The following is a 12,561-nucleotide window of genomic DNA, read 5'->3' as shown; positions in this document are numbered from 1 at the left end:
CAGAATCATGACGATCCAGATTCATGGTTCTAATTAATAAAATAAGCGTTCCTCACATCTGCAGTGGTGCATTTACAGTAATAAAATACTTAGGTCTGCCAAGTGGTGTCAAATGGTTGTTAATATTTATACTTTTGTATTTTTATTGTGGTATCAATATGAAGTGAGTTTCTTTTGTCTGGTTGTTTTTCCCAGACGTGAACGAGTGCAAGGTCTTCCAGGGTCTGTGTACTCACGGAACTTGCCGGAACACCATTGGTAGTTTTAAGTGTCGCTGCAACAGCGGCTTTGCTCTGACTGCTGAGGAGAGAAACTGCACAGGTACGGACGGAAAGATTAACCAAAGTCTTTGTTAACTTAGTTTTTCTTTTCTTAACAAAAAAAAGTCAAAATATCTTTTCTCCATTTTTAGATATTGATGAGTGTCGTATCTCCCCGGACCTGTGTGGCCATGGTACTTGCGTCAACACACCCGGCAGCTTTGAATGTGAATGCTTCGAGGGCTACGAGAGCGGCTTCATGATGATGAAGAACTGCATGGGTATGACTGCACTCTCGTGTATTCATGTCCACAGTTTGAGGAACGTTTCTAATCTTCTCCTGCCTTCTCTGCCCCTCCTCTTCCTCTCTACTGGCAGACATTGATGAGTGTGAGAGAAACCCCTTGTTGTGCCATGGAGGTACATGTCTAAACACAGAAGGGAGTTATGAGTGCGAATGTCCCACCGGACACTCGCTCAGCTCTGATGGATCAGCTTGTGAAGGTGGGTCGTACATCATACAGGCACGTGCATATCTAAAGCTGCTTTCCAAGTTCATAGCATCAGTCAGATTCAAGTTAGATTTCATGCTGAAAAATAATTTAAACCCAGTTTCCTGGTGATGTTTTTCTTTGTTCGTTTGTTTTTTTGCTGATTCTCTGTACTTTTTTGTTCTCGTTGGTTCTGTCAGATGTGAATGAGTGCCAGTTGAGTGACAACCTGTGTAAGAACGGCCAGTGTGTCAACATGCCTGGGACCTACCAGTGCTCCTGTGACACCGGTTACCAGGCCACACCAGACCGGCAAGGCTGCGTAGGTTAGTGGTGCAGAAAATATTCAGTGGTCTGGGGTTGAATTAGGAAATCTGCTAACATGGCAAAATGACATGACATGACAAAAAAAAAAAGTTTTCTGTGGGACCTAAACGGTGATTGTTTCTGATAGACATTGATGAGTGCACCATCATGAACGGAGGCTGCGAGACTCACTGCACCAACTCGGAGGGCAGCTACGAGTGCAGCTGCAGCGAAGGCTACGCTCTGATGCCTGACCTCAGGACCTGTTCAGGTAATCAAACAGGCTATATTTTAATTAGTTAGTGACTCAGAAATTAGATATGTGAAGAAATGCATTTCTAATTAGTTCTGTTGCTTCATTAGATATTGACGAGTGTGAGGAGACTCCAGACATCTGTGACGGCGGCCAGTGTACCAACATTCCTGGAGAATATCGCTGCCTGTGCTACGATGGTTTCATGGCCTCTATGGACATGAGAACCTGTATTGGTGAGCAGAAAACATCACACTGATAGACTTCTCCTGTCATACTTGTCTATTACGTTAATGGCCTTTTTCAGACCTGAACCTCCGTTCACAAGCGACGTGAGTTCCCTCCTGGCATTACGCTGCGTCCACTTGTGATCAATTCTGTCTCCTTTGCTCTATGTGCAAATAAACAGCCGAATCTCTTCTGTTAGCAAAAATGAAATGTATTTTAACCTTTGTATTTAACTGGAAATGTTAGACTATGGCTTAGATTGTATGGAAATTAAATAGTTAATTATTTTATGTTGCAGATAGTGTTGGAAATTGGAAATCTGATTTGTTTGTCTGTGGTCACAGTTATCAGATCTTACAACATCCTGAGCGTTCACACACGTACTGAAAGCTGTCCGCTCATCATCGTCTAACTCTGGACGCACATTCACTCTTTCCATCTGCTTCATTCATTTATTCATTCAGTGTCTGACCCAGCGTGTCTTTCTGTCAGTCTTCTCTCCGAGGCCGAGACACTCATGTACGATCTTTGTCTTTGCGTTGGTCTGAGCAGATGTGAACGAGTGTGATCTGAACCCGAACATCTGTCTCCACGGCGACTGCGAGAACACCAAAGGCTCCTTCATCTGCCACTGTCAGCTGGGATACTTTGTCAAGAAGGGATCCACAGGCTGCACAGGTACGCTCTCTCTCTCTCTCTCTCTCTCTCTCTCTCTCTCTCTCTCTCTCTCTCTCTCTCTCTCACACACACACACACACACACACACACACACTGCACTGTGTGTGAATACAATTTCATGCATACAGTACTTCTGTGTTTAAAATAATAATTAATTCATGGAGCACTGCCCTAGTCACAAACTACAAACACAGAAATAAGTATGCAACAATGTGTAATTCTTAAATTTGTATTTGTTTAGGTGTCATCTCGACAGAAAAAACAGTCAAACCCATTTTTTCTGATTAATGTTAATATTAATTCCAGATATCGATGAGTGTGAGGTCGGAGCTCATAACTGCGACATGCATGCTGCATGCATCAACGTTCCTGGCAGCTTTAAATGTCGCTGCAGAGATGGCTGGATAGGGGACGGCATCAAGTGTGTGGGTGAGTACACATCCAGATGATGTCTCTATGATGTTCAAACAGATTGAACATATCAGTGAAAAAATGAAGAGGCGGAGTTTTTTTTTTTTTTTGAACGGTCTCACGTTTTCTCTGGGTCTGTAGATCAAGACGAGTGCTCTGCTGAGGACCATAACTGCAACCCCAATGCAGACTGTGTCAACACACCAGGATCCTACAGGTGCACGTGCAAGGAAGGCTTTAACGGAGATGGCTTTTCTTGCTCTGGTAAGAAATTTTTTGACTATAAAGTTAAACGAAGTCCAGATACTGTTTGCTGTGCGCCTTGTGTTTTAAATGCATTGTCCCGTTCTGTCTCAGACATGGATGAGTGCGCAGACAACGTGAACTTGTGTGAGAACGGCCAGTGTCTGAACGCCCCGGGTGGCTACCGCTGCGAGTGCGAGATGGGCTTCACTCCTACAGAAGACAGCAAGGCCTGTCAAGGTACTACATTCTTTCTTTTTCTTCTGTTTATTTATGTTTCTATCTTACAGGTTGCACAACCAATATTTCCCCTTCCCTGTTATCATTTCCATAGACATCGATGAGTGTAATTTCCAGAACATCTGTGTGTTCGGAACGTGCCAGAACCTTCCAGGGATGTTCCGATGCGTCTGCGATGATGGTTATGAGCTGGACCGCAGCGGAGGAAACTGCACAGGTCAGCATCGCACGTCTGTCAAATACCTCTAAAATCATCTAATATTCAGTTAGATTGACAATAAAAACTCTTCCCTGCATATTTCCGTGAAAGTTTTTTTCTTCTGCAAATGAACAACAACTTATAAGTAATAAATATTTTTTTGGGCCATAAAAATCATCAAGAGCATCTGAGCTTTCCTCACATACAGAAGCGTGTTACGTCATGGGTTCTTTCATGCGTGTAGCTGAGCGCATACATGTCCTTGTGTACCGCAGACATCAACGAGTGTGCGGACCCTGTTAACTGCATCAACGGGCTGTGTGTGAACACTCCTGGAAGTTACCTGTGTAACTGCCCAGCTGATTTTGAGCTCAACCCCACTGGAGTGGGCTGCGTAGGTGAGTGTGTGAGACAGCAGGGTTTGCGGCGCTCTTCCACATGTAGCAGGTGTGCCGTATGATCGACAGTGATGAAGACTACACTCACTCTCACACCAGCTTATTACCTCAAAAGCTGCCCTAAAACAATGTAGCAATGAAGGAATATGTGTGTCTCTCAGATACTCGTGTCGGTAACTGCTTCCTGGACACCCTCGCCCGTGGCGATGGAGGAATCTCCTGCAGCGCTGAGATCGGAGTTGGCGTAACCAGAGCTTCATGTTGTTGCTCCCTGGGAAGTGCCTGGGGAAACCCCTGTGAACTGTGCCCCGCCCTTAACTCCAGTATGCACAAAAAGAATCGACGACCTAGCGATTGCTTGAGAATATGTTTTTAAGTGCTATACTTTGCCATAAGAAAGCAAATGTTTCTAGTGCTAGAAATAAACTAATACGCTTGTCTGTCTCGTCTTCAGCGGAATATAAGACTCTCTGTCCAGGAGGAGAGGGATTCAGACCCAACCCCATCACTGTCATCCTAGAGGGTTGGAGCATTCATATATATGATAATTACCATATGATTCATTCATTTACAACAGTAATTGGAAGCACTAAGTGTGCAAGCACAAAACACATGGCCACACGGTGACTATTTGAATGATCCTCTAGATATTGACGAGTGCCAGGAGCTGCCGGGTCTCTGCCAGGGCGGAAACTGTGTCAACACCTTCGGTAGTTTCCAGTGCGAGTGTCCAGCAGGCTACTATCTCAACGCGGAGACTCGCATCTGTGAAGGTTTGGACCAAAAAAGACGAGCTGTATCATCACACTACCCTGACAGTGTTTTACATATTTATCATATCTACGCGTGCAGATATTGATGAATGCACCACCCACATCGGGATCTGCGGACCTGGTACCTGCTACAACACATTGGGCAACTACACATGTGTGTGTCCCCCTGAATACATGCAGGTCAATGGTGGAAACAACTGCATGGGTAAGTCTCTTAATTGACTCTTAAATAAATGATTCTCAAGCCCATGTCAGCTTCTTGATGGAGCCTCTCTGGTAATGCAGACATGAGGAAAAGTGTGTGTTACCGTAACTTCAACGACACGTGTGAGAACGAGCTGTCCTTCAACATGACCAAGAAGATGTGCTGCTGTGCGTATAACGTTGGAAAAGCCTGGAACAAACCGTGCGAGGCCTGTCCTACTCCTGCTACCTGTGAGTGTCCCATCGGCAAAACGCACGTACCAGAACACCGTTACATTTACATGAAAAAGTACATCTGTCATGAACTCCCTCTCATCTGTTTCAGCTGAGTACCAGTTACTCTGTGGTAACCAGGCGCCTGGCTTCATTATTGACATCCACACTGGCAAGCCGATAGGTAAGATCATAACAAGGTCAGTCAGGTCGAGCGCAGTTTACAGATTATAATGACCTCTCTTTTCTTCTGTGCAGATATTGACGAGTGCAGGGAGATCCCTGGTATTTGTGCCAACGGCGTCTGTATCAACCAGATTGGGAGCTTCCGCTGTGAATGTCCGATGGGCTTCAGCTACAACAACATACTGCTCATTTGTGAAGGTAAAACCCCATTGGATCTCCCCCACATTTCCTTTTGGCATAACAGAGGAAAATGACAAGTTGTGAAGCACGTGTACATGACGATTTTGGATAGACTTCTTTTCTTTTTCACGTCTCGCTCTGTTGTCTGTATATTGTACTATGTAATGGCAGGCGGCACAAACATTACCGATTCTGTTCTAGTTTACACACACAAACACACACACACACAAACACACACACACACACACACACACGTGTATGGATGGTTACACTGGCACTCTAAGAAGCAATCCAGACAGTGATTGCAATTTTTTACAGTATGTCCTTGTCAAGACCTGCCAGAACCTTCAATCATCAGAACCCGCAAGCGCTGTCTGATCTGTACCTCAGCCAAAATGGTGCCGTTAGTTTTCTCTGCTGCTGTCTCGACAGTTATTGAGCCAGTGATTGATGTCCTCTGTTTCCCTCTCTCCCTATGTCCTGCACAGATATTGATGAGTGTAACAGTGGGGACAATCTGTGCCAGCGCAACGCCAACTGTATCAACATTCCAGGCAGCTACCGCTGCGAGTGCTCACCTGGCTTCAAACTGTCCCCCAGCGGAGCCTGTTTGGGTGAGTCTAACCTGTCTGACAGAGCCTGCTGGGGTTTCCCATCTTATGACAGGAGAGAGGTGGGCAGATTGTTGGTGTTGTGAGGAAAATGAAACATGGTGGCTTCCCTTGTTGGGGGAAAATCACCAGAATTAAAAGTCACTGAACTGTGGTAAAGCTGCAGCAATGTTTTTGAGATTCACGTAAAAATACCATGACTTTAGTAGCCTTGTTATTTTGTCTGTTTGTTAGAACTGAATGTGTTTACGACCTGAAGCTCTGAAACTTTATCATTTTTAAAAAATAAATATTCGAATGCCCAAGACACTCATCAGTAGATTTTCATCTGTTGCAGCTCTGTATAATATGTTAATATGGTTCTGCATCCCTCTTGCTCTCAGACCGTAACGAGTGCCAGGAGATCCCTAATGCCTGCAGCCATGGACAGTGTATTGACACTCAGGGGAGTTACCGCTGTGTCTGCCACAACGGCTTCAAGGCCACTGCGGACCAGACCATGTGCCTGGGTGAGAGGGTTGACCGCTAAAACACACTATCATTTATTCAGTCGTGCAGAGAAGTGTACCACCATTAAGCCTGAGGTATTACGTGCTTTTTGGGTTAGCTGTATGTGACGTCTCACTAGGTCAAAGGTCACTCACGAACATGCTTTTGGCCTTGTGAACACAAGGTGTCCCAAATCCGTTGAGGAAATTCCTTTAGATGGTCAAGATAACCTTGACGTATTCACCATAGCACAGAATTTATGCTCTAATTATTATACACTTTCAAAGAAAAGTCTAATTTGGCATTTCATATTCAATTGGCCAACTTAAAAGTGACGTCATAATATTCTGCATTATTCCATTAATGACACTTTTCCTACAGTTTGTGTCTGCACAAGTGCTACATTTATCTGGTTGTACAGAACATTTTTCCAACCACTGTGATGCTTGCATGACCCTTTGTGTGTGTGTGTGTGTGTGTGTGTGTGTGTGTGTGTGTGTGTGTGTGTGTGTGTGTGTGTGTGTGTGTGTGTGTATTTCAGACATTGATGAGTGTGACAGACAGCCATGTGGTAACGGAACCTGTAAAAATACGGTCGGGTCCTACAACTGTCTATGTTTCCCCGGCTTTGAGCTCACGCACAACAATGACTGCATGGGTAAGTGTCATGTTGGCTCAAGTTAGCATTAGCTCTTCAGATGCTACTAGATACCAACAATCAGAGGAGTTTTTGGAAAGTTCTAATCTCCTTAATGTTTAACTCGCAGACATTGACGAGTGCAGTGCCCTCCAGGGTCAAGTGTGCAGGAACGGACAGTGTATCAACGGACTCGGCTCCTTCCAGTGTCTCTGCCACGAGGGTTACGAGAACACGCCTGATGGCAAGAACTGTGTCGGTAGGTGTCAAGGAACTATAAGAGCTGAGTGGGGATGTAAACACCCGTTTAACACACCATTCAACATCTTACACATTTTCCACAGATATCAACGAGTGTGTGAGTCTGCCCGGCACCTGCTCCCCAGGAACTTGCCAGAATCTGGATGGATCATTCAGATGTATTTGCCCTCCAGGATACGAGGTGCAAAATGACCAGTGTATTGGTAGGATTCAAATTTATAGAAACGCATAAGGACAGATATTTTGTTATTTGAGACATTTACACATATACAATCTAACTTTACTGTCCCACTTCCCCCCCACCCCCCACCCCCCACCTTCCTTTCCAGATATCAACGAGTGTGAGGTGGAACCTAACATTTGCCAGTTTGGCACCTGTACCAACACCCCAGGCAGTTTCCAGTGCACCTGCCAGCCAGGCTTCATTCTCTCTGACAACAAACGCCGCTGCTTCGGTGAGAGAAACTATTGTACAGTACTTTTATTCACATTACAAAACTGTAGCCTTGCCCTTACTTGACTCTTTTTTTCTTTGTAAAACAGATACCAGAGAGAGTTTCTGTTTCACTAAGTTTGACGCTGGAAAATGCTCCGTGCCTAAAGCCTTCAACACCACTAAGGTCAAGTGCTGCTGCAGTAAGATGCCTGGAGAGGGCTGGGGACTTCCTTGTGAGCTTTGCCCGCGAGAGAGCGAAGGTAAGATGCACACAAGGCGCTGTAATTAAGACATGTGCATGATGACATTTGTAAAATAATGAAGCTGACCTTCTGGTATGTCTCCAGCTGCCTTCAACGCCCTATGTCCCTACGGTCATGGTTCCCTGCCTGGACCAGGAGATGCTCGTGAAGGTGAGTGCTGCAATGTGGGTCTCATCCCTCAAAGCTCTTAAATAGCCTCACTGTAACAGTTTTACGATGTTTACGCCTCTTTATATCCTATTTGTCTTGTTTTGTGTTCAGACATTAATTTCTTCTAGAATCTGAATTTAGTTGATCTTTGGTACAGTGCAACTAAAACATACTGCTTTCTCTATCTTACTTTAGATATAAATGAGTGTCTGGACAACCCTGGCATCTGCCAGAATGGTATCTGCATTAACACCGATACTTCCTTCCGTTGCGAATGCCCCTTTGGATACAACCTGGATTTCACTGGAGTTAACTGTATAGGTAAGGTAGTTTCTGTATCTGACCTTGGATTTCTAGAAGTAGTAGTACTATTTAGAGTATTTATCATGACTCTGCCACAGAAAAGGAATATTAATTGCTGCCGAGCCCCTTTTCTCTCCTCTGGGAGATGTACTGATGTTACTCTCCTAGCAGCAGTTTTTCTTACATTAATAGCCTGCTCTATTTTTGGTGCTAACATTTTAAGCTGCTTTGACAGTAGCTTTTAAATTCAAAAGGTATAAATGTTTAATTGGTTTAATTGTCTCCAACTCTGTCCTCCCCAGACACTGATGAGTGTTCCATAGGAAACCCATGTGGAAATGGAACCTGCACCAATGTGGTTGGAGGTTTCGAATGTTCATGCCAGGACGGCTTCGAACCTGGACCCATGATGACCTGTGAAGGTCAGCTATTCGCATCTGTGCACGCGAGGGGAACTGTCTGTAGTTTCTGCATTGGTCAAAATGAAATGACACCACCCTCTGTCTCGTCCTGACTGCAGACATAAATGAATGCTCTAAGAATCCTCTGCTGTGTGCCTTCCGCTGTGTCAACACCTTTGGCTCCTATGAGTGTATGTGCCCTGCTGGTTACGTGCTGCGAGACGACCAGCGCATGTGTCGAGGTGAAAAGATTCAGTGGATCTCCTGTTTGCAAAATCTTTTATTTGTAGTTCGTAGTAGTAGTTATACTGACCGTCTCTCATTGTCCTCCATCAGATCAGGATGAGTGTTCGGAGGGTCTGGATGACTGTGACTCCAAGGGTATGACTTGTAAGAACCTGATCGGTACCTTCATGTGTATATGCCCCACGGGCATGCAGCGCCGGCCGGACGGAGAGGGATGTATGGGTGAGTGAAAAGGCTAATCGGACTGTCCACTTAAGTGCTCCTACGTTATGTGCTGTTGTCATTGGTTTTACCTGCCTCCTCACTCTCTGTGCACTTTACTCCTCAGACCTGAATGAGTGCCGTGCCAAGCCTGGCATTTGTAAGAACGGCCGCTGTGTCAACACAGTGGGAAGTTACCGCTGCGAGTGCAATGATGGCTTTGAGCCGAGCTCCACTGGAACTGAGTGCATTGGTAAGACAGCGTCTGATGGACAACACGTAACGAAGTTGTGCCGATGCTCTGCTTTCGAGACAAAATCCTCAAGAGTTATCAGTTGTTTCATGATTCAAAATAAACAAATAAAGACATCTTTCTTCCACCTGAAACCCTCTTCTGTCTTCCTTCAGACAACCGAAAGGGCTTCTGTTACATGGAGGTCCTGCATACAATGTGCCAGCAGTCGTCCACCAACAGGAACAGTGTCACCAAGTCTGAGTGCTGCTGCAACACCGGTCGAGGCTGGGGGTCGCAGTGTGAGCTCTGTCCGCTGCCCGGCACTGTACAGTACAAGAAGATGTGCCCACTTGGACCAGGCTACACCACTGATGGTAGAGGTGAGTACCAGGAGCCAGATTTGGTTGAGTAATGGGGCCACTCACTACCGCTGCAATGGCAAATAACATGTCACTATACTTCAAGATATCAACGAGTGCCAGGTGATGCCAGATCTGTGCCAGAATGGTCAGTGCATCAACACCATCGGTTCCTTCCGTTGCCACTGTAACGTCGGATACAAAACAGACTACACGGCAACCTCGTGCGTCGGTACGGCTGCTATTTATTTATATCCCATGATAGGCTTTTCTTCAATCTGCAGCACACTCACAAATCTTAATTTTTTTCTGTTTATACAGATATGGATGAGTGTGCCCTGTCTCCCAAGCCCTGTAACTTCCTGTGCAAAAACACAGAGGGCAGCTACCTCTGCTCCTGTCCCCGAGGATACAGCCTGCAACCAGATGGAAAAACCTGCAAAGGTACATGGACTCTTTATCTCTTAGTATCACTTTGGTGTTGGTGTGTAATTACATAGCTTCCCGTCTGTGGTGATTTTTTAATGATCTTTTTTCAGCAGTTATCTATTCGAGTCATCTTAGCAGCTTAAGCACACCAGCAGCCTGACCGCTGTTTATTGCCCCACTAAATTGATACGATCAGTTTTAAATTTTAGCAACAGTGATAGATGGCTGTCATATCAATTATTATCAAAGTTTATGGCTTTAAGGCTTCATTTCTAAGTGTATTTGCCTTTTAATAGTACTTATTTCTCCCTTTCTAAGATCTGGATGAGTGTTCGACCAAGCAACATAACTGCCAGTTCCTTTGTGTCAACACCATCGGAGGCTTCACTTGCAAGTGTCCTCCTGGCTTCACTCAGCATCAGACTGCCTGCATCGGTGAGTTCAGCGTTACCCTGCACCTCAATCATCCTGGAATGGATTGTGATTGAACCAAAAAAACAAACAAACCCCCAAAACACAAATTGTATCTACTCTTTGCAGACAACAACGAGTGCATGGGTCAGAACAGTATGTGTGGTTCTCAGGCGTCTTGTGTCAACACGCCTGGTAGCTTCAACTGTGAGTGCTCTAAAGGCTTTTCCTTGGACACTACAGGCCTGGAGTGTGAGGGTAAGCGGCAATAACCTTCAAATTTGTTTAGTCACAGATTAAAAAAAAGTGTTTGGACTGAGTCCAGCGAGTTGTGGCTGTGTAAAATGTACTTAAAAAGTCTGAGAGTGTGTTTCTTTTCATTTTCCTCAGATGTTGATGAGTGCAGCAGTAACCATCGCTGTCAACACGGCTGTCAAAACATGCTGGGAGGTTACCGCTGTGGCTGTCCACAGGGATACGTTCAGCACTACCAGTGGAACCAGTGTGTGGGTGAGTTACACTGTCACGATGGACATCAAGGTTTCCATTTCTTCATTGTTGTTCTGCTGTTACAATAGCTTTGCATTATGAATGTGATACTGGCCCTTTATGCAGCTCTTCATTTCCTGTGAGGTTTTTAGTTCCTGTCTCTTTAAGACCTCCCTCCCTAAAAGCCCATTATGTTTTTTTCTAATTGGCTATCTTCCGGAAGCCTGGGGAGCGGCGGCGTCATGTCAAGTCATCAAGATATCCAAGCAGAAATAAACACTGAGTAATCATAGGAATCTGAGGCTTTTTTCCTCCAATCGACTGAGATTAATTGATTTCTTTTTTTCTTTTAACATCCGACACTTTTGCATTATATGTGACAGAATATATGGAAAGACTCCATTAAGTGTCATTCTGAGTGTGCAACAATACAGAAAGTGATCTTGGTGAACAGTTCCAGGTTTATGCAAACAGAGAGATGGTAAAAATGAAGCCACGTTTGATTATGAATCCCCCCAAATTACAAAGAAACATACTTGGAACTATCTCAGTCCTCATCTTCTGAATTCCTTCAAGTTCTCCTTTTCATTTCTATGCATTTGATTTTAGTGTCAATCCACGTGCATCTGGGCAATACATAAATTATGAAATGATTATAAATTGTTATTTATAAAAATATGTGAGAGTACAAATCAGCTCTCATCTGAAGAGTCACGCTGAATAAATTCATAACAGAAGTTATTTAAAAGCTCTTTCCATCTTAACTGAGCTGAAAAAATGACTCACCTTCTCACTCTCAACCTTCTTTTCCTTGCAGATGAAAACGAGTGTCAGTCAGGAGCGCTGTGCGGCTCCGCCTCCTGCTACAACACACTGGGCAGCTACAAGTGTGTGTGTCCCTCTGGCTTTGACTTTGAACAGGGTGCTGGTGGCTGCCAAGATGTGAATGAATGTAGTATGGGCAGCAACCCCTGCATCTACGGCTGCTCCAACACGGACGGAGGCTACCTGTGTGGCTGTCCTGGAGGTTTCTACAGAGCCGGACAGGGGTGAGGGGACTTATACGCTCTCACACCGCTGACTGTATTTCAGCTGTTTGTTAAATGCTGGATCATACCACTCATCACACTGATTTCTCTTGTTTTTGTCCAGTCACTGTATAACAGGCTCAGGTTTCCCAGGCCAGTTTGCTGGGGAGGGTGAGGACGAGGACAGTCTGTCCCCTGAGGCCTGCTACGAGTGTAAGATCAACGGAGGAGGAAAGGGTGGACGACACAAACGAAACACTGACGAAAATGAGCTCAACCAGGTAACTGCTTATAAGTACTTGTCTCCAAGACCACATACTTTTGACCCTAAGTGTCTGTGACTAGCAAA

At 44.9% G+C, this 12,561-nt stretch overlaps 1 protein-coding gene across 1 annotated transcript in view; it reads left to right on the top strand.

Annotated features, from left to right (window-relative positions):
* Positions 1 to 12,561, top strand: part of fbn3 (fibrillin 3) — a 63,484-nt gene that overhangs the window by 47,785 nt on the left and 3,138 nt on the right. The window contains exons 25-64 of the mRNA XM_086223425.1: positions 196 to 321; positions 413 to 541; positions 639 to 764; positions 952 to 1,077; positions 1,206 to 1,328; positions 1,421 to 1,546; positions 2,091 to 2,216; positions 2,523 to 2,645; positions 2,769 to 2,891; positions 2,985 to 3,110; positions 3,205 to 3,327; positions 3,585 to 3,707; positions 3,869 to 4,030; positions 4,162 to 4,230; positions 4,355 to 4,480; positions 4,560 to 4,685; positions 4,766 to 4,915; positions 5,010 to 5,081; positions 5,156 to 5,281; positions 5,752 to 5,877; positions 6,258 to 6,383; positions 6,905 to 7,021; positions 7,131 to 7,259; positions 7,345 to 7,464; positions 7,591 to 7,716; positions 7,805 to 7,957; positions 8,045 to 8,110; positions 8,306 to 8,431; positions 8,716 to 8,835; positions 8,934 to 9,056; positions 9,151 to 9,282; positions 9,389 to 9,514; positions 9,670 to 9,876; positions 9,962 to 10,087; positions 10,177 to 10,299; positions 10,603 to 10,719; positions 10,825 to 10,953; positions 11,086 to 11,205; positions 12,002 to 12,233; positions 12,337 to 12,493. Coding sequence (XP_086079551.1) covers positions 196 to 321; positions 413 to 541; positions 639 to 764; positions 952 to 1,077; positions 1,206 to 1,328; positions 1,421 to 1,546; positions 2,091 to 2,216; positions 2,523 to 2,645; positions 2,769 to 2,891; positions 2,985 to 3,110; positions 3,205 to 3,327; positions 3,585 to 3,707; positions 3,869 to 4,030; positions 4,162 to 4,230; positions 4,355 to 4,480; positions 4,560 to 4,685; positions 4,766 to 4,915; positions 5,010 to 5,081; positions 5,156 to 5,281; positions 5,752 to 5,877; positions 6,258 to 6,383; positions 6,905 to 7,021; positions 7,131 to 7,259; positions 7,345 to 7,464; positions 7,591 to 7,716; positions 7,805 to 7,957; positions 8,045 to 8,110; positions 8,306 to 8,431; positions 8,716 to 8,835; positions 8,934 to 9,056; positions 9,151 to 9,282; positions 9,389 to 9,514; positions 9,670 to 9,876; positions 9,962 to 10,087; positions 10,177 to 10,299; positions 10,603 to 10,719; positions 10,825 to 10,953; positions 11,086 to 11,205; positions 12,002 to 12,233; positions 12,337 to 12,493 — 5,132 coding nt within the window. The remainder of the gene's footprint in view (positions 1 to 195; positions 322 to 412; positions 542 to 638; positions 765 to 951; positions 1,078 to 1,205; positions 1,329 to 1,420; positions 1,547 to 2,090; positions 2,217 to 2,522; positions 2,646 to 2,768; positions 2,892 to 2,984; positions 3,111 to 3,204; positions 3,328 to 3,584; positions 3,708 to 3,868; positions 4,031 to 4,161; positions 4,231 to 4,354; positions 4,481 to 4,559; positions 4,686 to 4,765; positions 4,916 to 5,009; positions 5,082 to 5,155; positions 5,282 to 5,751; positions 5,878 to 6,257; positions 6,384 to 6,904; positions 7,022 to 7,130; positions 7,260 to 7,344; positions 7,465 to 7,590; positions 7,717 to 7,804; positions 7,958 to 8,044; positions 8,111 to 8,305; positions 8,432 to 8,715; positions 8,836 to 8,933; positions 9,057 to 9,150; positions 9,283 to 9,388; positions 9,515 to 9,669; positions 9,877 to 9,961; positions 10,088 to 10,176; positions 10,300 to 10,602; positions 10,720 to 10,824; positions 10,954 to 11,085; positions 11,206 to 12,001; positions 12,234 to 12,336; positions 12,494 to 12,561) is intronic.

This window comes from Aulostomus chinensis, chromosome 14 (assembly GCF_037954235.1).
Source record: "Aulostomus chinensis isolate RoL2024-O1b breed Wild chromosome 14, RoL_Achi_v1.0, whole genome shotgun sequence".
NCBI classification, from domain to species: domain Eukaryota; kingdom Metazoa; phylum Chordata; class Actinopteri; order Syngnathiformes; family Aulostomidae; genus Aulostomus; species Aulostomus chinensis.
The sequence above is the reverse complement of the archived record's forward strand: the minus strand, read 5'-3'. Positions and strand labels throughout refer to the sequence as shown.